Below are 26766 nucleotides of genomic sequence, written 5' to 3'. Positions count from 1 at the left end.
CCCAGGGTGTTATTGCATACCTTAGCAGGGTCCAGAAGGTGATCCTCAGACACCCATGTGTAACAATATGCATTAAAATTTGTCACACTTGGACCATGACACTGAATTTTTAAAACAGGTTACCCTTTTCCCTCCCTTAAGCAGGTTGGTAAGGATGTGGTTTTGGCCTTAAAATACATATTTACACTCTGCATTGTATGTGCTACTAGTAAGAAGCATTTTCTCAACCTTCACTATACCAGAGAGAGAGGCATTATTTAGTTAGGAGCCCAGAGTACATATCAGTTAATGGTGAGTATCTAATTTTCCCTGAGATTTCTCTCTATTAGATAGATAGATAGATAGACAGATAGATACTTTATTAATCCCAAGGGGAAATTCACATACTCCAGCAGCAGCATACTGATACAAAAACAATATTAAATTAAAGAGTAATAAAAACAGGTAAAAAACAGACAATAACTTTTAATTATGTTAACGTTTACCCCCCCGGGTGGAATTGAAGAGTCGCATAATTTGGGGGAGGAACGATCTCCTCAGTCTGTCAGTGGAGCAGGACAGTGACAGCAGTCTGTCGCTGAAGCTGCTCCTCTGTCTGGAGATGATGCTGTTTAGTGGATGCAGTGGATTCTCCATAATTGATAGGAGCCTGCTGAGCTCCTGTTGCTCTGCCACGGATGTCAAACTGTCCAGCTCCATGCCTACAATAGAGCCTGCCTTCCTCACCAGTTTGTCCAGGCGTGAGGCATCCATCTTCTTAATGCTGCCTCCCTAGCACACCACCGCATAGAATAGGGCACTCGCCACAACCATCTGATAGAACGTCTGCAGCATCTTATTGCAGATGTTGAAGGACGCCAGTCTTCTAAGGAAGTATAGCCGGCTCTGTCCTCTCTTGCACAGAGAATCAGTGTTGGCAGTCCAGTCCAATTTATCATCCATCTGCACTCCTAGGTATTTATAGGTCTGTACCCCCTGCACACAGTCTCCTCTGATAATCACGGGGTCCAGGAGGGGCCTGGGTCTCCTAAAATCCACCACCAGCTCCTTGGTTATGCTGGTGTTCAGGTGTAAGTGGCTTGAGTCGCACCTTTTAACAAAGTCCTTGATGAGGTTCCTATACTCCTCCTCCTGCCCACTCCTGATGCAGCCCATGATAGTAGTGTCATCAGCGAACTTTTGCATGTGGCAGGACGCCGAGTTATATTGTAAGTCCAATATATATAGGCTGAACAGGATGGGAGAAAGTACAGTCCCCTGCGGTGCTCCTGTGTTGCTGACCACAATGTCAGACCTGCAGTTCCCGAGACGCACATACTGAGGTCTGTCTGTAAGATAGTCCATGATCCATGCCACCAGGTATGAATCTACTCCCATCTCTGTCAGCTTGTCCCTAAGGAGCACAGGTTGGGGTTGACATCTTGGCTGGTAAAGGACTATCTAACCTTGAATTTGTAACTCCAGTTTTTGAGTTTTCTTTTTATCCTCATCTGTTTGTCTTGCACCTCTCTCCAATCCTCCTGTCTTTGCAAAAATAGGTGATAGGGGTTGGTGATATTATAGTGTTGTTTTTTAAATGTATGGCTTTCTTAGAGAAAAAATACTGTATGTCCACATGAAATGACTTCTAGGGCCATGCCGCCTAACAACTAGCCACTGTGTTGTGGCAATTGATACCCAAAATTGTTACAAAATATTTGTGAGTACTCCGTTATTTGATGTTAAATTTTATATTAATTTTAGTGATCAATAATATTTCTGATCTTGTGAGCATACATTATTTTATTTATTTGTTTTATTTTCCCATTTTGGGTAAAGGGCTACACTATTTTCTGATCTATTGTTTTTAGCAATGATGTCGGCTGCAGCTATATAAGATAGTGATGTGCTAGTTTACTTGTCCAAGATTCTGGATTTCTAAAACAACAAATCTGCTTTATAGTTAGTGTTATTCTGAAATTGATCAAATTAAGATTTCTTTTGTGTTGATCCCCCGGTTTTTGACTTTTTGCATGTTTTTAGACCCACATTTTTGCTTTCCATATACTGTTCATTTTACAAAAGCTACCAGTTCTATTTTGGCAGAAACAAAATAAAATAACAAGGCTCAAATCATATACATTGAAAACAAAAGAAAAAAATTGCTGCAATTCAAAACCAAACTAAATTGTATAATACTTAGAAAAAATGTATGAAATTTAACCTACTAAAATACTGATGGTGTTAAATGAAGATATTTGGCTACTGTGCTGTACAGATTTGTGTTCAGATATATACTGTATATATAATATATTCTATCTAAGCAGCTTATATTCATATAAACAATCTAGCCAGCAGGGGGGCAAACCAGCCCAACTTGGTGCCAGTCCCTAACCCAGATAAATAAAGAGGGTTAATGTCAGGAAGGGCAAAACCTTAATGATGACATCAATCCTATCAGCTTTGAAAAATGCTAGAATGTACCCCATAGGCTTTAGATTCTTGTACAATGTTGAGGTGGATGTGTGGAGTTACAAAAAAGGGCAGAATAAGAAATGAGACAGTCAGAGGTAGAACAAAATTGGGTGATATATCAAAGGAAGCACAGGAAAGTAGGCAGAAGTGGTATGGACTTGATGAAGAGAGAAAATGAATATGTAGGCAAAAGAGTGATAGGAACGGAAGTACAAGGAATGAGAAGGCGAGGGAGGACAAAGCGGAGGTGGACAGATAATTTAAAAAACGATCTGAAGGAAAAACGTTTGACTGAGGAGGAGGTGCAGGAAAGAGCTGTGTGGAGAAAGGTGATCAAGAACATCGACCCCACATAGAAGTGGGAAAAGATGAAGAAGAAGCCTCTATTCAAATAAATACTGTATGTATAATATCTGAATATTTGATACTAGCATGCAGAACCAGACAGAGCTATTCATTATTACAAATGCTTTTTTGCTATTGTTATTGCTAATGTAGAAGAAGAATGTTCTCCTCAGCACCATGTATTTTGTGTGTTTAGTAAATTAGAATCTTTATAATAACTATTTTGTAACTTGCCAGTGAGAGACGCTTTGGCTTATGAACTAACAAAAATATGTTATTCCAGGGTTCAGGAGAAATAGTGTCCAGATGAATAAAATGTAAGCTGTTTCTTGTTTTTCCCTTTCTCAGAGTGAATGTTTCAGGGACAAGGTCACAAGGCTGCAGAACTGTACGTGTAGTTTATGCAAAGGCGTCTCTCCTGTGCTTAGCTTCCAAAACACAGATAATGTTTAGCTCAACAGACATATTGTTTAACTTTACTGTTTTGATAAGGATGTTCTTTCTGTCTTATTAATCATGAGATGCTGAAGTATAAAAAACCCCTCCTGGCTTTTGATCAGGGTTCAATTGAGCTTTGCGGCAATAAGTTATACTCTTTTGAATCTCTACTTACTGCGACTCCGAATGAATAAATAAAGTGAATTGAGAAAATATTATCTGTCTGCTTTCCAGTGTGCCTTTTTTGTCCACACTAACAAACCCCTAGCTATCATTTCTGGAACAGACAGTGTTAAAGGGAATCATAAAGGAAGAAAAATATCAACAATCTATACTAATAGTATGATGCTGTATCTCACAGAACCATGCACATCATTTTCTTTCATATTAAATCTATTGGCTGAATTGTATAGAGTTTCTCGGTTAGTAACTAATTTGAAAAAAAAAAAAAAGTTTTCCTAGTGCATTGTCTTGCCTGACCATTTTGGCTAAACGATAAGTTTTTCACATGCACTGCCACCCTATAAATTTCAGTTCTTACACATTTCTTTTCCTTGCAAAGGAGAAATTTATAGATATATTGATGGTAATGAAACTTGTGAATTATTTAGTCAATCAGTTTTAAACATCAAGAGAAAAACACATTGCTAAATACTAGGGCGATCAAAGATACAGTACACCCCCAAAATTTGCGGGGGTTACGTTCCTAGAGCACCTGCAAATTGTGAAAAACCACGACTTTTGGATGTGGTTAAAAAAGTGCCTTTTAAATGCCTATTTTTATAGTTTCAACCCTAAATACAGTATGCCCCCAAAGCAAGTTTAATTTCGTCTCAAACTCAGCTTAATACATTACCTAATAAATTACCTTAATACATTACCTAAAAACAGAATGTAAAGGTAAACCCGTCTACTGTACAGTACTGTACTGCTATGTCTCCCGCAGTGCTAGAATGTAAAATACTGATGTTACTGCTATACGTACTGTAATTCATGCAAGTGCGTTTTCTTTGGTATGTGCTGTCATTTTCTTTGTTATAAGTAGAGTAAATACATAATAATTTCATTTAATTAAAATACAGTAAAATGTACGGGTACTCACCAATGATGAATGATATTGATGAAGTAGCTTTAAAACTTTAGTAGATTTAAAACTCCTTGGGTGGCGCCTCTTCTTCAGGCACTTCAGGAGGAGTCATATCTTTGTATGGGTCTTCTGGTGGGGTTTCGTGCTGGCTTTTCTTTATAGGTTTCAGTAACATTGTGATAGGAAGTTGCTACATTGTCTCCTGTAGCGAACTGCTGATACAATTTCTGTGCTTTCTCACGGATGATGTTACCGTCTTCCTGCAGTCGGTGATCCACAGTGCCAAGGCAGGTTCCATCCTGACGATATTTTTATTCCTATATGGTCTTTTCCTTTTTGGCACTATCATAGAAACTTACAGATATGGTACTCCAGATCGCTGCTTCGTTCTTCTTTATGTAGCATACGGTGCTTTCATTAATGCCATAGTGGCGCGCTACTGCAGCATAACTTTTTATTTCCTGGAGCAAATCAACTATCTCCTGGATTGTTTTAAACTTCTTCGGGTGCTTAGGCTCAGTTCCAGAAGCCTTAGAAGGTGCAGAGTGGTTTGACGAAATCATGTGCGTTTAAAAATAACAAAATAATAACAAAATGGAAAACACGAGGACACTCAGCTGGAGATGCGTCACAAAGCAGCAGTCAATCATCAGCAAGGAGAAATGACAAGGAGAAATGAATAACGCTCTCGGATTGGCTACTTTCTCCATCCCAAACCGCGGTGGTAAACCCACTCACCTGGAGACACGTCACAAAGCAGCAGTCAATCTTCAGCAAAGAGAAATGAATAACGCTCGAAATGGCTACTTTCACCATTCCAAACCGTGTTTCCATCAGTGGTTGCTTCCTGTTCTCTCTACAGCACAGTATTGCCACGAAAAAAGCAATAAAAAATTGCGGAGGATATTTGCGCTTTCCGATAACAATTAATAGTTAGGTTCTAGGAAAAAATCCACGAACGACTGAGTCCGCGAACCCTGAACCGCGACTTCGCAGGGGTCTACTGTAATGTGTTAATAACATCCTAATGCAATGTTACTTTAACCCTGTTAAAAAAAAGATTAGTGCTGTTAATTCAGGTTGTTTTTGATGCTACAAATTTCCCGTAGTTCAACCTGAAAATTGAATGTGTGCCACTCAAGCCTTCGAGTTATTTGTCTTAGAAGCCACCCCATATTCTTAATTGTTGAATAATGGAAAAAGGTCCCTTATATGGGAAGTTCAATTTCAAAACTTTGCCTGACGGCTCACTCGATAAAACTAAGTTTGTGTGTAGTTACTGTCAAACTGAGTTTAGTTATCACAGGAGTACAAACAGCCTAAAATATCACATGAAAGCCAAGCATACATTTCACAATAACAGCATTAACCCAAATAATATGTGACAGACTACACTCGACAGTGTTTGGCGGAACCCAATGGATGCATTAACCTCCATGAATTTAATGGTAGCAATTGTTAAATGGATAGTCACAGGATGCAGACCGATTTACATCATGGAGGATGATGGTCTGCACGACATAATTCGGATTGTGTCCAACGACCCAACTTATAAGTTGCCCTTGAGAGCCATAGTCATAACTAGGATACAGGAGGCTGTATGAAAGAGAGGGCAAAACTAGGTAAGGAGTTGGAGTTCATGGAGACAGTCACACTTACTGGTGACTACTGGACATCATTTGAAAATCATAGCTACCTCAGGGTTACAGCTCATTATATTGATGAACAGTGGAAACCACATTCACATGCCTTAACAGTCATGAAAACATTAGAGAGACATCATGCTGAAACATGCACCAAAGATTTTATGAATGTAGCAAAGCAGTGGAACATTGAGAATAAAGCACATTCACCACAGATAGTGCACTAAATATAATTTCAGCAGTGAGAGAGCTGCCTTTCAAACACTTGACATGTGCATTTGACGGTGCACTTTCAAAATGCTAAAAGGTGATGGGACACTTTAAGCACAGTCCACCAAATACTGCAGAACTTGAGAAACAGCAAGTCACACATAGGCTGAAGATTGAGACACTTGTACGAAATGTGCTGACTAGTAGGAACTTCACTCTGGAGATGGAGAAGTGAGGGCGAAGAAATGAACAACCATTAAGAGATGCACTAACTTTACATAAAACCAAAGTGGCCCTGCTAACAAATTCTGAGCTGCAGAAACTTTTGTAGCTGGAGGCATTGCTTGAGCCCTGCAGGTAAGACCCCACATTTCTGGCTGTTTCTCCAACAGATGCCAAAACAAGCGCGCACTGCCGTGGCCAATGTGTCTGACGTTGACTACCGAGAGTTAGTGAAGATGGCCAACAGTCCCATTAGCAAGCCTACGACTCTTTCTCCTCCTGCCACGATTCCGACAACTAACCTGTGTTTTTACCTACATTTGGCAAGAACGTGAAGAAATGCTGCCCTCCTTGTAAGTTTAGTTCACTCGGGTTGGTCAACACTATTTCATCAGACCCCGCAGACCACCTGCTCTACATAACTGATGCCCAGTCGGGCTGGCGTTTTCTGTGTGATACTGGTGCACAAGTGAGCGTGCTTCCTGCATCACCTGTTAATGTGGCGTCAGGGAGAGAAGGGCCTGTTCTGGATGCTGCTAATGGCACTAGGATCCTCACCTATGTAACACAGCATACCACCTTATCTTTCAGTGGATGACATTTTAGTTGGACATTTGTCTTGGCCAAGGTGTCCAGGCTGCTGCTGGGCGCAGACTTCTTGTATGCAAATGGGTTGCTGGTTGAGGTTATGAATCGTCATCTCATAGATACAAAGGACTTTGCCACCCTTCCCTGCACACTTAGCAGTATCACTACCTCCGCCCTGTACAATAAGATTGGTGTGACCTGCAACTTTGCTTGCGTTCTCAATGAATTCCCCCAGTTTTCAAAATCCACTTTTTCCACAACAGAAACCAAGCATGGTGTGGAACATTACATTTCTACTTCTGATCCACCAGTCCACGCCCATGCCTGTCAGCTGGCCCCCGACAAGCTGCCTATTGTGAAGGCTGAATTTGCTGACATGGAACGACTAGGAATCGTGCGCTGATCAAACAGTCCATGGCCGTCACCTATCCATGTGGTGCCCAAAGCAGGTGGAGATTTCTGACCATGTGGGGATTACCGCCGCTTGAATGATCACACTGTCCCAGACCGCTACAGATTCCCACACATACAGGATTTCTCGGGATGGCTCTCCATGAAAATAATCTTTTCAAAGGTGGACCTGGTCCGCAGCTACCACCAAGTACCTGTGCACCTGGTGGACATCCCCAAAATGGCAGTTATCACCCCCTTCAGAATGTTTGAATTCCTACGAGCACCATTCGGCTTAAAAACGCTGCAAAAACAATCCAGAGGTTGATGGACTTGGTCCTAAGCGATTTTGACTTCCTTTTTGTCTACCTAGACAACATCTTGGTTGCCAGCTCTTCCAGAGTGGAGCACCTCACCCATCTCCAAGCCTTGTTCGAGCACCTGAGCCGGCATAGGTTGATTATCAATCCCGCTAAGTACCTGTTTGGAGTGCTTGTCATAGACTTCCTGGGACATTGCATTTCAAAAGAGGGTGTGATTCCTTTGCCTTCCAAAGCCTCTGCTATCACCGATTTTCCACAACCCCACACCGTACGCCTCTTCCGGGTATTCTTGGGTATGGTCAATTACTACCACCGCTTCACTCCTCGGGCAGCACTCATTATGCAATCTTTATATAAGGCACAGCTGGGCCAGTCCACAAAGTCCCCTGTCACGTGGTCCAAAGACCTGGATGAGACATTTACAAACACCAAATGTGCTTTAGCTGACACCGCCATGCTCACACACCCGCTGCCCGATGTTCCACTCGCTTTTACAACTGACACTGTGTACCATGCAGTAGGGGAGGTATTTGAACAGTGTGCTGATAATGCATGACAGCCATTGGTGTTTTTCAGCAGACATTTACAGTCCAATGAATGCAAGTATAGCACATTTGACCAGGAACTACTGAGTTTCTACCTGGCCATTCAACATTTCCACTTCTTGCTTGAAGGCCTTTCACTGCATTTGTCAACCACAAGCCACTTGTTCTCATAATGTCCAAAGTCACTGACCCATGATCTGCCCAGCAGCACCAGCACCTTACTTACATATCAGAGTTCACAACAGACGTCCAGCATGTCAAGGGTAAGAACAATGTGGTGGCTGACTGTCTCTCTCGGCCCGAACTAGCAACCATATACATTGGAATTGACTACTCCTCACATGGTCAGAAACCTCCACTTGGTTTGGGCACCATATGGATGGGTGACGCCCATGGACTGTTTGGTCAGTGCACGAATCCTAGTCGTTCCACATTGGCAAATTCAGCCTTCGCTTGTCAGGGGCCAGCGGACAGCTGTGGGCATGGACTGGTGGATCAGAAGTAGAAATGTAGTGTTCCGCGCCATGCTTGGTTTCTGCTATGGAAAAAGTGGCTTTTGAAAGCTGGGGGAATTCATTGAGAAGGTGAGCAAAGTTGCAGGTCTCACCAACCAATTCTGCATTAGCCCCATAAGTGTGAGTGTGTGTGTACTATATTGGACTGGTATCCTAACCATAGTTGTACCCCATTCCTCAAACCCTATTAATCTACTAAGTAAACAGTAAAAATGTGCTGTATAATATTAATAAGTAGAACAGGACGAAAGCTTAATTTAATTTAATTTTAAAATGTACTGTAGGAAATTTTAAATTACAGATGAGACTTTTTCTCCTAAGTAACTGAGGCAGAATTAAATTTAGATCAGTGGAATGAATCACATAAATTCATAATTTAAATATGTTAGAGAGATATCTGTTCTTCATTAAAAAAAGACAAAGCAGTTTCATAATTAAAATATGCGAGAAGTATGTAGACATCAAAACTGTTTGTCTGCTGTTCACTGAAATGTGACAAGACAGTTTAAGGAAGCCAAAGCCAAGAAAAATGCAATGCACATTATTCATAAACTATGGGAACATACGGCTAGGCTGAAATAAATACCAAATGGATGACATCTGCTGTCGTAAATATTCAGGTTATCCAAGCAAAATTTGTACAATTGTAGAATATTCAAAGTTTAATATTTTAATAATGCAGCTCATTTTTGCTCTTCAAGCAAACCATAACAATGACACAGTAAAGAAAAACATTTCAATAGTCTGCCATACTCCTGTCCAATTATGAATCGTTGCTTTCTGTTCAAAACCTTACAAGCTTATACTCAGCTAACTCAGCACTTCGTGAACAACTATGCTTGAATCTTTTTAAACTAAGTTTCACCCTCACTGCAGCACTAAGACAGTACAGGTATATTTTTTTAGTCAACAGTTATCCCAAAAGCCATAAATTAGAACTCTTGACTAAAGTACTGTATGTGAAAAACAAATACTGATTTTCTGGATGTGGCACTTCTTTAGCTTAGTATTGTAACTAACTGGTAATATTGTATCTACATCACCCTAACCCTGAATTAAACAAGATTGTAAATGCATGGAATATTAAATCAGTACTTTATAAAAAAAATAACATTTATCCAAACTGACAAATCATATTGCCTTTACCTGAACAAAAGTATGGAAATAACTATAAAAGTCTTCACAATAGAAACTGAGCCTTGAAGATGTTCTTCAAGCTCTTGTGCTGTGAGCCGCATATCATGCAAGCTGGTGACCCTCATAAACATGTCTTCTGATTGGGTTTTATCTTTGGGTCTGCCAGATCTTTTCCTATCTGAATTTCTTTCAGTTTCCAATTGCCTTTAGATTGTGTAGGACATCATACTCACTGATGCTTGGATTTTGTTTTTGCAATTTCTCTAAATGAAAGGTCAATACTTTTAAGAGTAATAAAGTTCTGTCTCATTTAATTTGTTAATTGCCATTTTCTTACCATTATCACTGGAATATTGTCCAAGAAGTATTTTAGAGGGGGTAGTAACACAGTCTGCTCCAACTCTGCTTTATGACAGACAGTTTTTAAGTAATCAACAAAAGTTGGGACACCTGTGCAAATTGTTTGCTTCAACTTTCAAGGCTTAATTTATGTTAACTGCTGCAGAATGTCTATAGGTTGTAACTTATTAGTTATTCCCTGAAGAAGGCCCATTTGTAATATTCTGATATTTCCTTTTTGATCAATTTTTGTGAATCTAAACTTTAAATTTAAACCTCTGACAGATTATCACTTACCTTTTCACCATTTTAGATCATTCATTGTATTTCAACTGATTAAATTTGAAGAAAAATTAAGTGAATGACATTCTGAATTTCTGAATTCTGACATTCTGAATGATAAGTGAAGTGAATAACATTATAACATTAGAAATATTTATAGACAAGAACAAGCCATTCAGCCCAACAAAGCTTGTCAGTCCTATACACTTAATTCCTCCAAAATAACATAAAGTCAAGTTTTAAAGGTCCCTATGGTCCTACTGTTTACCACAGTACTTGGTAATTTATTCCACATATGTATGGCTGTCTTTGTCCAAGTCAAACTGTCCAAGTCCTTCTGTAATAATTCAACCAATTCTAGATTATCTGCCAATTCCCATATGTTGGTATCATCTGCAAACTCAAATAGCTAGTTATTTATATCCCTATCCTAATCATTTAGAGTATATATATATATAAATAGCACTTACTGTAGCAATGTGCCTACCTGGGCAATACCAAAAGGAGAAATGTGACATAAATCATACTTGTGTCAACCATTTATTTATTTTATTTATTAATTTATAAAGTACTTTAAAACAACATAAAGGCTGACCAGAGTGCTGTACAATAAAACCTAACATATCAGACACACAGTGACCAAAGGATAAAAGAAACAGAAGCACATAAGAGCTGAAGAAATTCATAATAAAAAGTACACAGATAGTCAACATATCATACTGGGTTAAAGGCCAGGGAGTAAAAGTGTGTTTTTAAAATGGATTTAAAGACAGCAAGTGAAGGAGCCTGCCTAATGTGCAACGGCAAATTGTTCTAGAGTTGCTGCTACTGAAAAAGCTTGATCACCTCGGAGTTTGCATCGTGCCTTAGGAACACGTAAAAGCATCTGGTCTGCTGACCTGAGAGAGCAAAATGGTATATAAGGGGGCAGCAGTTCTGACAAATAAAATGGGTCACAACCATTAAAGGATTTAAAAACAAATACAAGGATCTTAAGATGGATTCAAAAACGAATTGCAAGCCAGTGAAGGGAAGCCAAAATCGGGGGAACATGCTCATGCTTTCTTGTGCCAATTAAAAATTGAGCAGCGGCATTTTGCACCAGCTGTAGGCGAGCAATGGAGGTCTGGCTAATTCCAAAAAGAAGCACATTGCAGTAATCTAGACAATAGGTTATAAAAGCATGTATCACTGTTTCAAGGTTGCGTTTAGACAAAACAGGCTTGATTTTTGACAGCCGCCTCAACAGGAAAAAGCAAGATTTTACCACTGCATTCACATGGCTATCAAGTTTTAAAGTAGAATCCATTTTCACACCTAAATTTGTGATCATTTCTCAAAGTGAGCCACAGTGGAAAGGTCGATGCAGGGGTCCCACTGGTGCCATTGGGTCTAAATAGCATGACTTCTGTTTTGTTCTCATTAAATTTTAGAAAATGTAATGCCATCCAACTCCTTATGTCAATAAGGCAATCAAGCAGGGGCTGGACAGAGCATGGACCAGGGCACTTCAGAGGGGAATAAACCTGACAGTCGTCTGCATAAAGATGAAAGGAAATACTGTGTTTCCAGAAAATAGCGCCGAGTGGCAGCAGGTACAAGGAGAACAGAAGAGGTCCCAGGATGGAGCCCTGTGGTACCCCCCAGGGGAGGGCAACAGAGGTGGAAGTAAAATCATCAATGCTGACATAAAAACTTCTACCTGAGAGATAGGACCTAAACCATTGGAGACCTGAACCTGTGATGCCCACCCACTGCTCCAGCCTGGAGATGAGGATCTCATGGTCTATAGTGTCAAAGGCAGCTGTTAAATCCAGAAGCATAAGTAGTACACAGTCACCAGAGTCCACTGTTAAAATAATATAATTAAAAACCCTTAACAGACTGGACTCAGTGCTGTGGTGAGTTTTAAACCCAGACTGGAACACTTCCAGAATTTTATGTTTGTACAGGAAGGACTTAAGTTGGGTGTAAATTACTTTTTCCAATAGTTTGGACAAAAAAATGTAGCTCGGAAATAGGCCTAAAGTTTGACATAACAGAGTGGTCTAGACCCGTTGTTTTCAGCAGTGGTTGCACAACAGCATGTTTAAAATTTTTAGGCACCACACTAGAGGTTAAAAACTATTAATAATAATAAGAACAGAATTACCCAAGGTAGAAAAGATCTTCTTAAGAAGTTGAGGAGGGGCAACATCAAGGGGGGAGCCAGATGGCTTCATACTGGAAACCAGCTGCTTTAAAAAGGGTAGAGTGACAGGCACAAAGTGGTCAAACACAGCCAAACAGGGTATTAAAATGGATGGATCATGAGAAGGTGGTGAAATAAGGGCCCTAGTGCTTACAACCGTCTTCAAAAAAAAGAACAGAACCCAGTGTGTTAAAAAGTACACGGGGGTTGCGAGAGTCAAAGCCAATAACTTCAGAAAAAAATTTTGATCTAGCAGCTTTCAAAACATTCTGATAACACCACCAACTTTCTCTCAATATTTCAAAAGAAACCTGCAACCTGTCCTTTTTCCACCTCTGTTCAGCTCTCCTGCACTCCTGTCTAAAGGCGCAGGTATTAGCATTTAACCATGGCTCTGAGCAAGGCTTTAGTTGCCTGTTTTTTAATGGAGCCACAGAGTCCAGAGCAGTTTGGCAAGCAGAATTAAATTGAAGTGTTAGCTCCTCAGTATTGGAAGACACTGAGGGCTGTGAGGTCACTTCATAATTAAAAACAGCAGAAAACTGAACAGCAGTGGAAGATTTAAGAGCACGGCAGCGCCGAACAGGTGCGTATGGTTTAGCAGATTGACAGAGAAGAACAAAATCAAATAAGACGGGCATATGGTCTGAAAACACTGCATCACCAATTTCCAAATTAAGAACAGATACACTGCGAGAAAAGACAAGATCCAATGTATGCCCACGTTCCTGAGTGGGACCATTTACAGACTGAATTAGACTAAAAGAGTCCATTAAATCTAAAAATGATTGGATATAGGTTGACGTTGTGCTCTAGGAATGGTTCACAAAATGGATCAGAATATAAAAGTTCATCTTTTGACTGAGTAATGGTGATGAATAGTGCTTGGTGTAGCACTATTTAAAAGTACATCAAGCATAACGGTTTGTGCCTTATTTTGTGTATATTTCTGTTGGTATATAAAGTAATACATATCTCCTAGTAATAGCATAACTTTGGTGGAGGTATTTACATGAACTGGGGTCATGGGGCACTTTTTGTCTTTTTGAATATACATTGATTTTTCTCTTTATAAATATATTGTGGATCATATTATTTGAAGGCTGCGGTGGGCTGGTGCCCTGCCCAGGGTTTGTTTCCTGCCTTGCGCCCTGTGTTGGCTGGGATTGGCTCCAGTAGACCCCCGTGACCCTGTAATTAGGATATAGCGGGTTGGATAATGGATGGATGGATGGATTATTGGACGGACTGTGTTTTTTGTGTCATATCGCTCTGACTGTTTTTTTATTTAGGAAGACTGGCAAACTTTTGTGTATATACATTCATTGTTTTTGTTTCGTTTTCACTGAGAGATGAGCCATACACACTAAAAATATTGTATAATTTTACCAGTGTTTTTGGGACATTGCTTCTTTGTGTTTTATGTGTCAGTTATGGTGAGGACTGCATAACAAAGCTTTTCTGATATGGTTTTCCATGCATCTGTAAATAAAAACCCACTTTTGTTTTGCAATATCTTTTTCTGTATGTTCCTCTCTGTCTAACACTTCTCAATTTTCACCTCTCATGTGTAGCATCAATTATTTGTACATTCTGAAGAGAGAATCCATAAAGGCACACAAATACATGTACTGTATTTGCACATGTGCACATGTGTTACTACACTATCTCTACAATCTATAGAGTAATTGAGCTTGGCATATGTGTATATACACAATAACAGATCTCTGTGGAAATATGCTGCCTTTACAGAATTGAAAGGAGTTCTGTTGTTGGTGGATGAGGCAAAATCTTTATTGTTGCACAAGAGGCAGGGTTTGTTTAGATGGTGCTGAGGAGCAATGACATACATTTGAAGGAAATGCAGATGACCATAATTGCAAACGATACATCTTTTAATTAGCATTGATACTCTCAGTATATCCACCATTGACTGGGCCTTGAAGCACCATAACATCAGCATGAAACAAATCTACAGAGTGCCCTTTGACGGGGATAGTGAGTGGGTAAAGGAGCAGGTAAACTGACATTGCTGCACATTCACTGCATGTCGTATTCCATATAGAAGTTTGGTGCACCATTTCATTGGTTCTCTCATGCTTTTCACTTTGTCCTGTCTATTGTTATTATAGAGGATCATGGAACTGGAGTCAAGTGTTGTACCGTACAAAATTAATCTGTTTTCAACCTGGCTAAGACCAGGAATCGTAATGTAATGTAATAGGCCACCGAGCAATAGTACAGGTATCAAAGAAGTTCACAGATTACTTTGTTCAGCCATATCAGACAATGGTCCTGTAGCATACATACCAACAGATGGTCCATATAATTCTGTTAAAATCTGTTATTTCCTTGATGAGCTTCACAGACATCTACTAAAATCCACCACCAGGTCTTTGGTTTTGCTGGTGTTCAGGTGTAGGTGGTTTGAGTCACACCATTTAACAAAGTCCTTGATTAGGTTGCTATACTCCTCCTCCTGCCCACTCCTGATGCAGCCCACGATAGCAGTGTTGTCAGCGAACTTTTGCATGTGGCAGGACTCCGAGTTGTATTGGAAGTCTGATGTATATAGGCTGAACAGGACTGGAGAAAGTACAGTCCCCTGCGGCACTCCTGTGTTGCGGACCACAATGTCAGACCTGCAGTTCCCAAGATGCACATACTGAGGTCTGTCTGTAAGATAGTCCACGATCAATGCCACCAGGTATGAATCTACTCCCATCTCTGTCAGCTTGTCCCTAAGGAGCAGAGGTTGGATGGTGTTGATGGCGCTAGTGAAGCCCAGAAACATAATTCTTACAGCACCACTGCCTCTGTCCAAGTAGGAGAGGGATCGGTGTAGCATATAGATGATGGCATCCTCCGCTCCCACCTTCTCCTGGTATGTGAACTGCAGAGGGTTGAGGGCGTGGCGGACCTGTGGCCTCAGGTGGTTAAGCAGCAGCTGCTCCATGGTCTTCATCACATGTGACGTCAGAGCGACAGGCCGGAAGTCATTCAGCTCACTAGGACGTGATACTTTTGAGACTGGGGTGATGCAAGATGTTTTCCAAAGCCTCGGGACTCTCCCCTGTGCCAGGCTCAGGTTGAAGATGCGCTGTAGAGGACTCCCCAGCTCCAACGCACAAGCCTTCAGCAGTTGTGGCGATACTCCATCTGTACCCACTGCTTTGCTGGCACGAAGTCTCCTCAGCTCTCTGCTTATCTGGGCAGCTGTAATTGTGGGTGGGGGGAAACTCTCTCCTATGCTGGAGAGAGCAGAAGGATGGGTGGAGGGTACAGTACTCCGAGGTGAGAATGGGTTAGGGTGGTCAAACCTGTTAAAGAAGTTGTTCATCTGGTTTGCTCTCTCCACGTCTCTCTCGATGGCGGCACCCTGCTTCGAGCTGCAGCCAGTGATGAACTTCATCCCATCCCACACTTCCTTCATGCTGTTATTCTGCAACTTCTGCTCCAGCTTTCTCCTGTACTGCTCCTTCGCCGCCCTGAGCTGGACCCGGAGTTTCTTCTGCACGCGCTTGAGCTCATGCTGATCACCTCCTTTAAAAGCCCTTTTCATCTGGTTCAAAAGGCCCTTGATGTCACTTGTAATCCATGGCTTGTTGTTAGCATAGCAGCGTACTGTTCTTACTGGAACTACAATGTCCATACAGAAGTTGATGTAGTCAGTAGTGTAGTCAACAACCTCCTCAATGTTCTCACTATACGATCCCTGCAGGATATCCCAGTCCGTAGTTCCAAAGCAGTCTCTCAGAGCCTGCTGTGCCTCAGGGGGCCACTTCCTGTCCTGAATGAGTGTGTGGTTGTAGGTAGCTCCCTCACTTTTGGTTTGTAGTGAGGCTGAAGCAGAACCAGGTTATGAAAAGCTTTCCCTAGCGCAGGCAGCGAGGTGGCGTTGTATGCGTCTTTAATGTTTGCATACTGTAGGTCAATAGTCCTATTTCCCCGGGTATTACAATTCACATACTGGGAGAAGGCAGGTAATGTTTTGTCCAGCGTCACAAGGTTAAAGTTTCCAGCGTTTAGCACAAGCGCCTCGGGGTGCTGCGTTTGTAGTTTAGCAACAGTGGAGTGGATGATGTCACCCGCTATCTCCACATCCGCCCGAGGAGGGATGTAAACAATAACAACAATGACGTGAATTGAATTCCTTCCTCAATATTTGCCATTCCTCAATCTTGTTGAGCAGTTTATTTTGGCCTGGAGTTGGAAGATTTATTACTTCTTACTTCTGTTCCTACAACAGAATTCTGCTGCTGGATGCTATGACTGAGGCTTGTAGGACAATAACAGCATCCGACTGCCAGAGCTGAATCAGGCATGCCCAGAGGTATTTCCCAGGTTGTATTGCCAAGGAAAATAGTTTATATGATGTTGATGAAAATATGTGGCTCAATATCAAGGACAGGATTTTTCAGGCAGAGTAGATCATTTTGATTCTGATTCTCAAGGAAAGGGCAAACCTTTTTTTCCCCAAATTATACCCTAAATGCATCATGTATCCGATTATGCATGTTCTTGCTCATGATCAGGATTGTGTTAGAGTTTGACTGTACCTATATAATGTCTAATACAGTAATATTTTGTTTCAATGAATGTGGGTTTTCTCTTTTTATCTTTTTTTTTGGACCAGCAGTGTGTATGCTTGTGATGTGTAGGTCACAGACTAGCAAAAGTAAGGAGGGGGTGAGTCCAGGTTTCCGAAAAAAAATCAGCTTTATTGTTGTCAAGACAGGAATATGATGAAAGCATTTATCCAAATGTGAACTGTTACTTCAGCATACACAAACAAATCAAGCACATATTGCCATTTACATCACCCTGCACAAGCTCCCTTCTTCTGTTTAAAAGAACAGATAACCTTCCTTGGAGAGAAGACAGAAAGTGAGCACAACACCCAAATGTTCCCTGCATCAACCAGAGGGCGACAGACACGTTACATGGGAGGCATGCATATTTGCAGTCGCACCGGTAGCTGACAAGTCTCTGCCTGCGTTCACACAGCGCAGTTCAGGGGTTGTCATGTTCTCAAAAATCTTAAATTCCCCACACCCCCAGCTTTGTTCGCACCATTGTGAAAGAAGCAACAGTCTAAGCTGGGCTTGGCCAGACGTGAGAGGTGTTGATGTTCGCCCAACCGGGATGATAGTGAAAATCAAAATAAAACGGCAGCAAGATAATAAACCATCTAGTGATCCTGGAATTCGTATCCTTCTGCCTGTAGATCCCCTGGAGCGGGACATGATCAGTCACCAGGATAAATCACCTACACCACAAGCAGTAGTGAAGCACCTCCATCGCCGACTTAATAGCCGAACATTCTTTCTCAATGGTCGAATTATTATGCTCCCTGGGAAGCAATTTCCTGCTCAAAAATGTGATGTTCCTCCCCATCAAAACTCTGAAAAACTACAGCCCCTACCATTAGTCTGTAGAATTAACTCCTTAAAAAGTGAAGATTCCATAGAACTGGGAACAAGGACAAAGTGGACTTTAAGACAAAGAAGGGCCTTTCACAATCATCATTCCAGACAATGCTGCAGTACTTTCTGCCCTTCGTCAGGTCAGTAATAACCAGTGAGTCCAACCAGTGAGTCCAAGGAAAGTACAAATCTGCTTCTGCATTTCCGGACGTGGACATGCATGCACTTCACCCACCTTGTCCAAATGAAGTTTAATCAAACCATTATCCATGGAGTAGTAATAATAATGCTTCTCCGACATCCCCAGTTTACACTTCTTAGAGTTAGCTGTCAACACAGTCAGCCTCAAACTGTCAAGCACTGCCAATCATTACTAAAAATGAGTACGTCATTGAGATACACTCCAGCATATACAGAATATGATCACAGAATTTGATCCATCATTTTCTGAAAAGTCAATAGTGCACCTTGGAGACAAAATAGGAATCTGGTGAATTCAAAAAGCCCATCCAGGGTGGCAAATGCAGTCTTTGTGAGATATAGGAGGAAATACATGAGGCTTGCCCCAGCCTCTCCAGTAAGTCATCAATATGTGGCATCATGTAAGCATCAAATTTGGAAATCTTATTCAAGTGTCAAAAATCTATACAAGACCAAACAGAGCTATCTGTCTTTGGAACCAGAACAATTGTACTGCACCAGTTGCTTTTACTCTCACTAATCACACTCAAATCAAGCATCTGTATCACCCCCTTGCGTATCACAGCCCTCATTGCTTCCAAAATACGATACAGGAGCAGCTGTACCTTAACACAAGGTTCAGTTACAATCTTGTGTTCAGCAATTTCAGTCTGGCCAGGTACAGATTAAAAGACATCAGAGTTCCTTCCAATCAGGGACAGTAACTCAGACTTCCTAGTGTCTGTCAAATCATCACCAATAGCAACCTAAATCTGAGAGATGTTCATGGTCATGGCCTACACCTCCTTAGGGCTGTGCCACTACTTCAAACGATTAACATGTAGGATTTGCACGGTTATGTGATGGCTGTGAATACTAACTTTGATAGTTTGCAGGACACAGCTATTTTGCCAGAAACTTATGTGGGTCAGATGGGATCAAAACTAGAACCCTATCGCCCTTTTTGAATTCATGAAGTTTACTCTTTTAATCATAATTACATTTCTGGGTCTCCTGTTTGCGTTGCTGATGCCCAACAGCAATGGATGGCAATCTAGAAATATGTTCTTGGAGCATTATTAGAATTTTTTCAGACTGTATATATCCGGGTCACAGTGCCACTCTTCATGTTTGCTAATTAACTTAAAAAAATGAAATCTGGTTTTAAGTTGTTTAATTATTTTTTATTTACCTTTCACCCATTATTTGAACCTGTTATTTCAAGCACAGACTGCTGAGCAGAATTCATTGCAAGGCCAACTTAGATATATATCCAAACCCACTTCAGATATATCAGTTTAGATTCATTAGTTGAACAATGTGTGAAACTATGGAATGTGAAAAGAAACCCATGCATGCATTGGGAGAACATACCAATTCCACAAAGAAAGTCATCGAACCAAAACTCCAATTCAGGTGCCTTAAGGTGCTAGTCAGTAGCCCTAACCACTGTGCACATGTAAAATGGAACACATTAGTATCTTGTTGCATATTATAAAGGTATGAATATATCTTTGAACACTGAAGAGATTTGATTTTCCAGGCACATTTTAATTCTTTCAAAAAATCCAAGATCTAATATCCATTTTTTACTGTTGAGAAAAGTTACTTTTCTGGCCTTTAAAAGAATACCATAATTGATCCTTACACATGATATGTAGTATTTAAACCAAACAGAATAGTTCCTCTCCTAACGGGCTTTGCTCAAGGAGCTGTTGCAGAGCTATTTCATTATTATTACTACATTTGATGATAAACTTAAAATTATCTCATTAATTAAAAAGATCATGCAGTGCCTGTTAAAGTATAATTAATAAAGAAAAATGGTTCCAATGGGATGCAACTGTATAATATACAATGCATTCAGAATGTGTTAAGATCTGTTCACTTTTTTCTGTGCTCAGCCTTGTGCTAAAGTCATTTAAATGTATTTTTTCTACTCATCAAGAAACACTCAATATCCCAGAATGACAAAGCGAAAACATCGTTTTAGAAATTTTTGCAAATTTGTTTAAAATAAAAAAAAACTGATATATGATTTTGACACAAGTATTTAGACCCTTCACTCAATATTTGGTTAAAGCATCGCCAGCAGCAATTACAGTCTTCTTGGTTATGACCTCAAACCTTTGTACACCTGGATTTGTGGATTTTTTACATTTATCTCTGCACATCCTCTCAAGCTCTGTCATGTTGTCTGTGGACAGGTATTTTCATGTATCTGGACTGAGTTCAAGTCCAGGTTGATGGCCACCCAAGGACAGTCACAGAGTTGTCAATAAGCCACTACTGTGTTGTCTTTGCTTTGTGCTTAGGGTCATCTTCCTGTTGGAAGATAAACCTTCAGCACAGTCCCAGGTCCAGTGCTCTCTGGAGCAGGTTTTCATTATCATTATCCCTGTTATTTGCTCCATTAGATTTTCCCTTGACCTGGAATAGTCTCCTAGTCCTTGCCTCTAAAAAACAACCCCACAGGAAGACACTGTCACTACCAGGCTTTATTGTTGGTATGGTGTTAAGGAGGTAATAAGTTGTGTTTGGTTTCCTTCAGACATGATGCTTAGAATTAAAGCCACACAGGGTGGTTTTATCAGACCAAAAAATATTGTTTCTCACAGTCTGAGGGTCCTTTAGGTGCCCTTTTACAAATTCTAAGCAGGCTTTCATGTGCCTTACTGAGGAGAGGATTCTGTCTGGCCACTCTGCCATAAAGCCCAGATCGGTGGAGTGCTTCAACGATGGTTGTCTTTTAGAAAATCTCTCCCATTTCCACACATTTTCAGAAGCTTAGCAAAAGTGATCATCAGATTCTTTTTCATCTCTCGTATCAAGGCCATTCTTCCCCGGTTTCAACCTGGCCAAACTGAGCATGGTTCTCCCAAACTTCTTCCATTTAAAGAGTTCTTGAGAATTTGCATTAATGTGTCTTGACACAATCCTGTCTCTACACTGTATAGGAAATTTTTTCAACCTCATGGCTTAGTTTTTGTTTTGAAAATGTCAACAGTGAAGCCACATATAGACAGGCTTGTGCCTTTCCTATTCATGTCAAATCAATTTGATTTACTACAGATGGATTCCAAACAAGGTGTTGTGACAGTTTAAGGGTCTCCGTGACCCCTTGAACCCTCAGACCACACGTCAGACACCAGGTAAAATCCAAAGATGAATATTTATTATTATATCTAACGTGCACAAAGCTCCCACACTCCACAATACTCATATAATTAATAAACAATAATCCAATCAATAAACAATCCTCCACACTTCCAGACGCGTTGCCACCCTTCCACCCAGCTCAGCTCAACTTCTGAGATTTCCCATCGTCCTTTTATATTCTCTGACCCGGAAGTGGTTCCAATCCTACAGTCCATGATTCCTGATCACTTCCGGGTCAGATTAAAAGTCCTTTTCTTCAACCCGGAAGCACATCGTTTCTTCTGGTTATGTGATCATGACGCACGTCCAGGTTATAGGGCACGTAGCACTCTGTAAGCCTCCCTACAGCGGCTGCTGATGGTCCCCATGGTATCCAGCAGGGTTGTTTATAAAAACTACACCATCCATAATGCCCTGCTGGAATTTGGGGACCTTCCATGCTGCTGGGAGGACTCCATCTAGTAGCCTGGAAGTGTGGACCGGAATATTCGGCCGGCCATCCCTCACAGTGTAGAAACAATCTCAACAATAATCTCTAGAATGGGATGCACCTCAATCAGATTTCTAGTGTCCCGCCAAAGGGTCTGTATACTTGTGTCAGTCTGATATTTTAGTTTTTACGTTTAATAATTTTGACATTCAGGGGTACTGAAGTTTCTTGACAAAGAAAAACTTTTAATATAAATAATTTCAGTGTAAGGTTGCAACATACAAAAGTGAGGGGGTCTGAGTACTTTCTGAATGCACTCTGTAACATGATTCTTTGAGCAGTGAGAAAAGCACTATATAAATGTAAACAGTTATTCTTGAACAAAAAGAAAATACAGTAATATGTCAAGAAGCACCACAATTCTAGAAAGTGATCAGTGTTTAAATGATTTATCAGAGCTTAAACTTCATCTTTGTTAACTAATAACTCCTTAGAATATCTAATGTACAGTATATTGTGCCACAGCAGTCTTGTATAGAGAGCGTATTAAATAGCAATTTCTTGTACAGGGCTATCTGATCTGAAAATATGTCAGTATATACTTAGATTAAATTACTTTAGTGAAACCCTCTAGTGCGGTTTGTACACATGTTGTGCCGGATCTCAGGTGGGCAAGTAGCTTAACCAGTTAAACCAAAGGAATGTTCAGAATTGTTAAAACTTGGGACATGGTCATGAATGTCCCAGAGCTAGAAGCATACCCATAACATACTAATATTTGTAGTAATATTTTAGAAAAGATCCACATATTTATTACTACCTTTGAATTCACACTTTAATGTATTGAATATGAAATTGTATTTCTGTTGATTTTACTTTAAAATATGACAATTGCAAAGGAGTGTAAATGAATTATTTGTGTTATATTGAATTAATATGCTATTGTAAAATCAGCACTCTAAAATAAGACCATTTAATCAAAAAATTGTTATATTGAATTTTTTCTTTTTTTTTAGAATAACTATTGCTTTTCTTTTTCTCTTCCTAAAGTGTCTTCTTGTGATTACTAAAAATGTCCAGTCAGACAATGGCTGACCACTGATCAGCACTGGCTTTTATTTTGACTGTGTTGATTCTATCATAGCATTATATTTTATTAAAACAAAATAATAATGGAAAACATGCTCAGTAGAAAGAATAATCTTGCAAAATTCATAAAAGTATGCAATATTTTGCTATTAAATATACAATTAATAACATCTATTAGTTTTAAAATAATTTAAAAATTAAGTATTTTATTGTACACTTATTTTATTGTAGCAATCTAAATTACAGTTGTGCTTTTCTATTTTCATCTAAATCTAGTATTGTGCAATTTTTTAAAGTACAGAACTGTTACACTACGACGCCAACCAGTTGGGGGATTAGGTCTAAGCATCAAGGTAAGTATATGAATAAATATATTACTTTATACATTTATTTAACAAATAACTAACTTCTCAATGATTTATTGAGCCATTTACATTTATATACACATAATACATACTTGCATATTTTATCTTCTAGGGTGGTGTGGAACATAAAGTGCCTGTGGTCATATCAAAAATTTTTAAAGACCAAGTAGGTAAGAAAACATTCAAATGTTTTCACTTTTTTTGAAAAGCTTTGCCATATAATTGGTAGAAAATATATGAAAAGAACTAATTGTTTGTATCCTAATCCTTTGTAAAGTTATAGTAAACTTTGATAATGGTGTGGGATGATATGTGGGTAACCTGATGTATTCCTAACAACAAATAAGAGGGAGAAGAGCAATGCATAATAGCTGACATTACAGCAACATCTTATACCGGTGTAAACCATACTTTAAATAAATAAATACAAATAATACAAATAAATACAAACTGCATGGAGGAATGAGATGTAGAAGTAAATGACTAGGAGTTAGAAATTCTAAGATATAGTTGTTCTTGTGATTGACTGGCGCCCTCTTCAAGGCTGGTTCCCACTGTGCATAAAGTGCTGCCTGTGTAGGCCCTGGCCCTCCAGCACCCTATATTGGTATAATTAGGTGAAGACCAATAAATAAATGAAAATACAGCAAACTTCAGGGCAAATAAATGCGGCAAGACATTCACTAGTGGTAATAAAGTTTATATTACTACTTGAAACATAACTACAACATTTGCCGTGTTTACACTATAATATCAGATTTGAGCAAATGTCAGTGTTCATTTTTAATCAAGTTAGAGTTAGTGTTAACCCTTAAATTTTCTTTGTAATGAGATATAGACCTAATCCAGATAATTCTGAAGTCTCATATGAAAATGTTCTAGTGAATCATGTAACAGCATTGTATGCAAAATCTCTAAATTTGGTGGTTATAATGTGAATGCACTTAATAGAAAAATATAAATGAGCAAAATGTTAATTTAAATTGATCTAATGAAATTGTATAATGTGCTGCAGACAGACGGATAGATCAGTAGATAGAAATTTTATTGACTGAAAAGGAAACTGCAGGCTAATGTGATTACATGAAGAAGCATTTATTAAAAAATCATGAAAGTGACATTTTAAAAACATTATTTCTTTTACTGATATCCTTAAGGCACTGGCACAAAATGGGGTAGAGTCAATTATCAGGCACTAGAAGTAGCAGTGAAAGGCCTTTTTAAAATGGACAGAGTTGTAATGCTCAAGATACAATAAGTAGGCCCTGCAATGTGCAGTTCAGTAATAAAAGTAACAACAAGAAGGATTTTCATTAAACTAGACCCAGCAGTAACTAAGACAGAAGCTCTGGTGTCCATGCAAAAGGGCAATAGTCAAAGCTTCATGGCACTCATTAACAAATAAAGTGAAGGAAAAGGGTACTTGGACACCATTATCAGAATCCAATTTTACATAACTGCTGGATCACATCACAATTTGTAGAAACAATCTCAGCTGCAGCCATTAGCTGAAGTAGTTCATGTATAAGGGAGTGCCGTTCTAGAAACAAGCTGTCTACCAACTGGCTTCCTGTGATTCTGCTTCCGCTTCCTTTCAACTATTTAGATAAACATTTATAAAGTAATGTTTAACTGTTCTGAATAATAAAGAGCTATTCTACAAGGCAGAACACAGTGAACACCAAAGAGCAAGAACTTCCTTCATAGCAGTTCTATTCTTCACAAGGGTAGACTATAGCCGTTTCAGCCATCTTCCCAGAATTGTATGTTGGACAGCTCAAATAGGTCTGGATTAGCTTGCCATTTACTCGCCTGTCTGTTCTTTGTCCAGAAATGTCCAGCAGCACAGAATTCAGTTCAGGTAGAACCACACAAACAATTAAACCATAATAATTTTAAATAAAGAACAAGAAAAACAGGAGTAAACACTGTAAAATAAAAGGCAATCGGCCTAAAAGCCCTGAACATTTTTTATTGTAATTTCCTGGTGCTGCCTCCAAAGGACATGTGCTTCCCTAAACCCCCAGTTTTCTGTTTGTCTTCCTTTTCTTCTCACATATGGGTGTACAAACTGTGACATTACACTGACAAGTTCATCTTGGCTCCCCTCTCCTCAAAACTACAGTCAAACTGATAAAAGGACAAAGGGACACAGCAGTGCTACCTGGCTGCTCTAAACTTCAAACTTAATAAATAAAACCAGACAGGTAAAATGTCATGTGCTTTTAGAAGTAAAAGTTAAGTAGAGATAAAGAGCTTTAGAGTTCCAGAAACTGAAATACCACAAATGAAGCTGATGGATTGGACAGTGTTTCTGGGTCTGGACTGGACTTAACAGCTCTGCTTGAATAGAATGGACTGTACCATTCCTGAGGCATTCCACACAACAATTACATGCATGCATACACAGCACAGTCTTTTACTTATCAAAATTAAAGATGAAGCAACTACCACTCGGTGGATGAGATGCATTTACAAAGAGTGTCCGTGGAAGGCAGAAGAGTCGGGAAAGAGCAGCAGGAGCATAAAAGATGTCTGAAATTGAGTATGTGGAAAAAATCATATATGCTCAATATCCATAGAACAGATAAGTTTATTAATTTTTTTCAAAAAAAGTTTACATTTTTTAATAGAATATTAATAGTGATTATTAATACACCAATAATTGAACATTATTTAGGAAAAGTCATAAAACTCAGTTTATCATAGTATTATAAAAATGTGCCTAATGAATATGAGACATCTAACTCACATTTTCGCAATTTTTAACACAGATATTCTCAGAATCAGTTATTAAAAATTCAGGAGGAAGATTTTTTCCACCCTAATATTTAAACTAACCTCAAAAAAAAAAGTTAATCCACATGGTGTCTATGGAGATGATAGCAAATACAGCAGATTATTAATTTCTTTACAATGGTCTCTAGGTGCCCATTCAGAAGATCATCTTCTGACTTTCCACCAAGCCTGTGATGTGTGGGTTAAATATCAAATTACAGGCTTTTATACAGGTGCATGAACAGAGGATCCAAAAAAGATTGTAAATAAACATGAGGAAGGTTGGCTTACAAACACATTTTTACTGGAAACTGCATATTTATGATATTGTTCAGAAAAGTGGCAGAAACACTGGTCTCATAGTGCCTCCAGGAAAATCAACAGAAATCTGTAACAAAAAATAAAGAAAGCTGTTTTTTTTTTGGTTGTCAATTACTAGACTGAAATTTGAAATCTCAGACTCCAAGGATTCATGATACTTATGGATAAAGATAAAACTAAAAAATATTTAAAATATTTCAAACATTTTAAACCAGTCTCCTTGACTACACTAATCAATAATATGCATTATATTTTAAGAATGCACTAACTTCTGCATTCCCCTTCAATGAATATTGTTCAAATTATAAT

At 39.4% G+C, this 26766-nt stretch overlaps 1 protein-coding gene across 2 annotated transcripts in view; it reads left to right on the top strand.

Annotated features, from left to right (window-relative positions):
- Positions 1-26766, top strand: part of sntg2 (syntrophin, gamma 2) — a 333388-nt gene that overhangs the window by 31898 nt on the left and 274724 nt on the right. Inside the window, exons 2-3 of one of the 2 annotated variants that reach the window (XM_028798907.2) lie at positions 23290-23346; positions 23471-23528. In XM_028798907.2, the coding sequence (XP_028654740.2) occupies positions 23290-23346; positions 23471-23528 (115 nt within the window). Of the gene's footprint in view, positions 1-23269; positions 23347-23470; positions 23529-26766 lie in introns of both variants that reach the window. The other variant, XM_051924960.1, reaches the window with a different exon arrangement.

Source organism: Erpetoichthys calabaricus, chromosome 3, assembly GCF_900747795.2.
Source record: "Erpetoichthys calabaricus chromosome 3, fErpCal1.3, whole genome shotgun sequence".
Taxonomy (NCBI): domain Eukaryota; kingdom Metazoa; phylum Chordata; class Cladistia; order Polypteriformes; family Polypteridae; genus Erpetoichthys; species Erpetoichthys calabaricus.
This window is presented reverse-complemented; position numbering and strand designations above follow the sequence as displayed.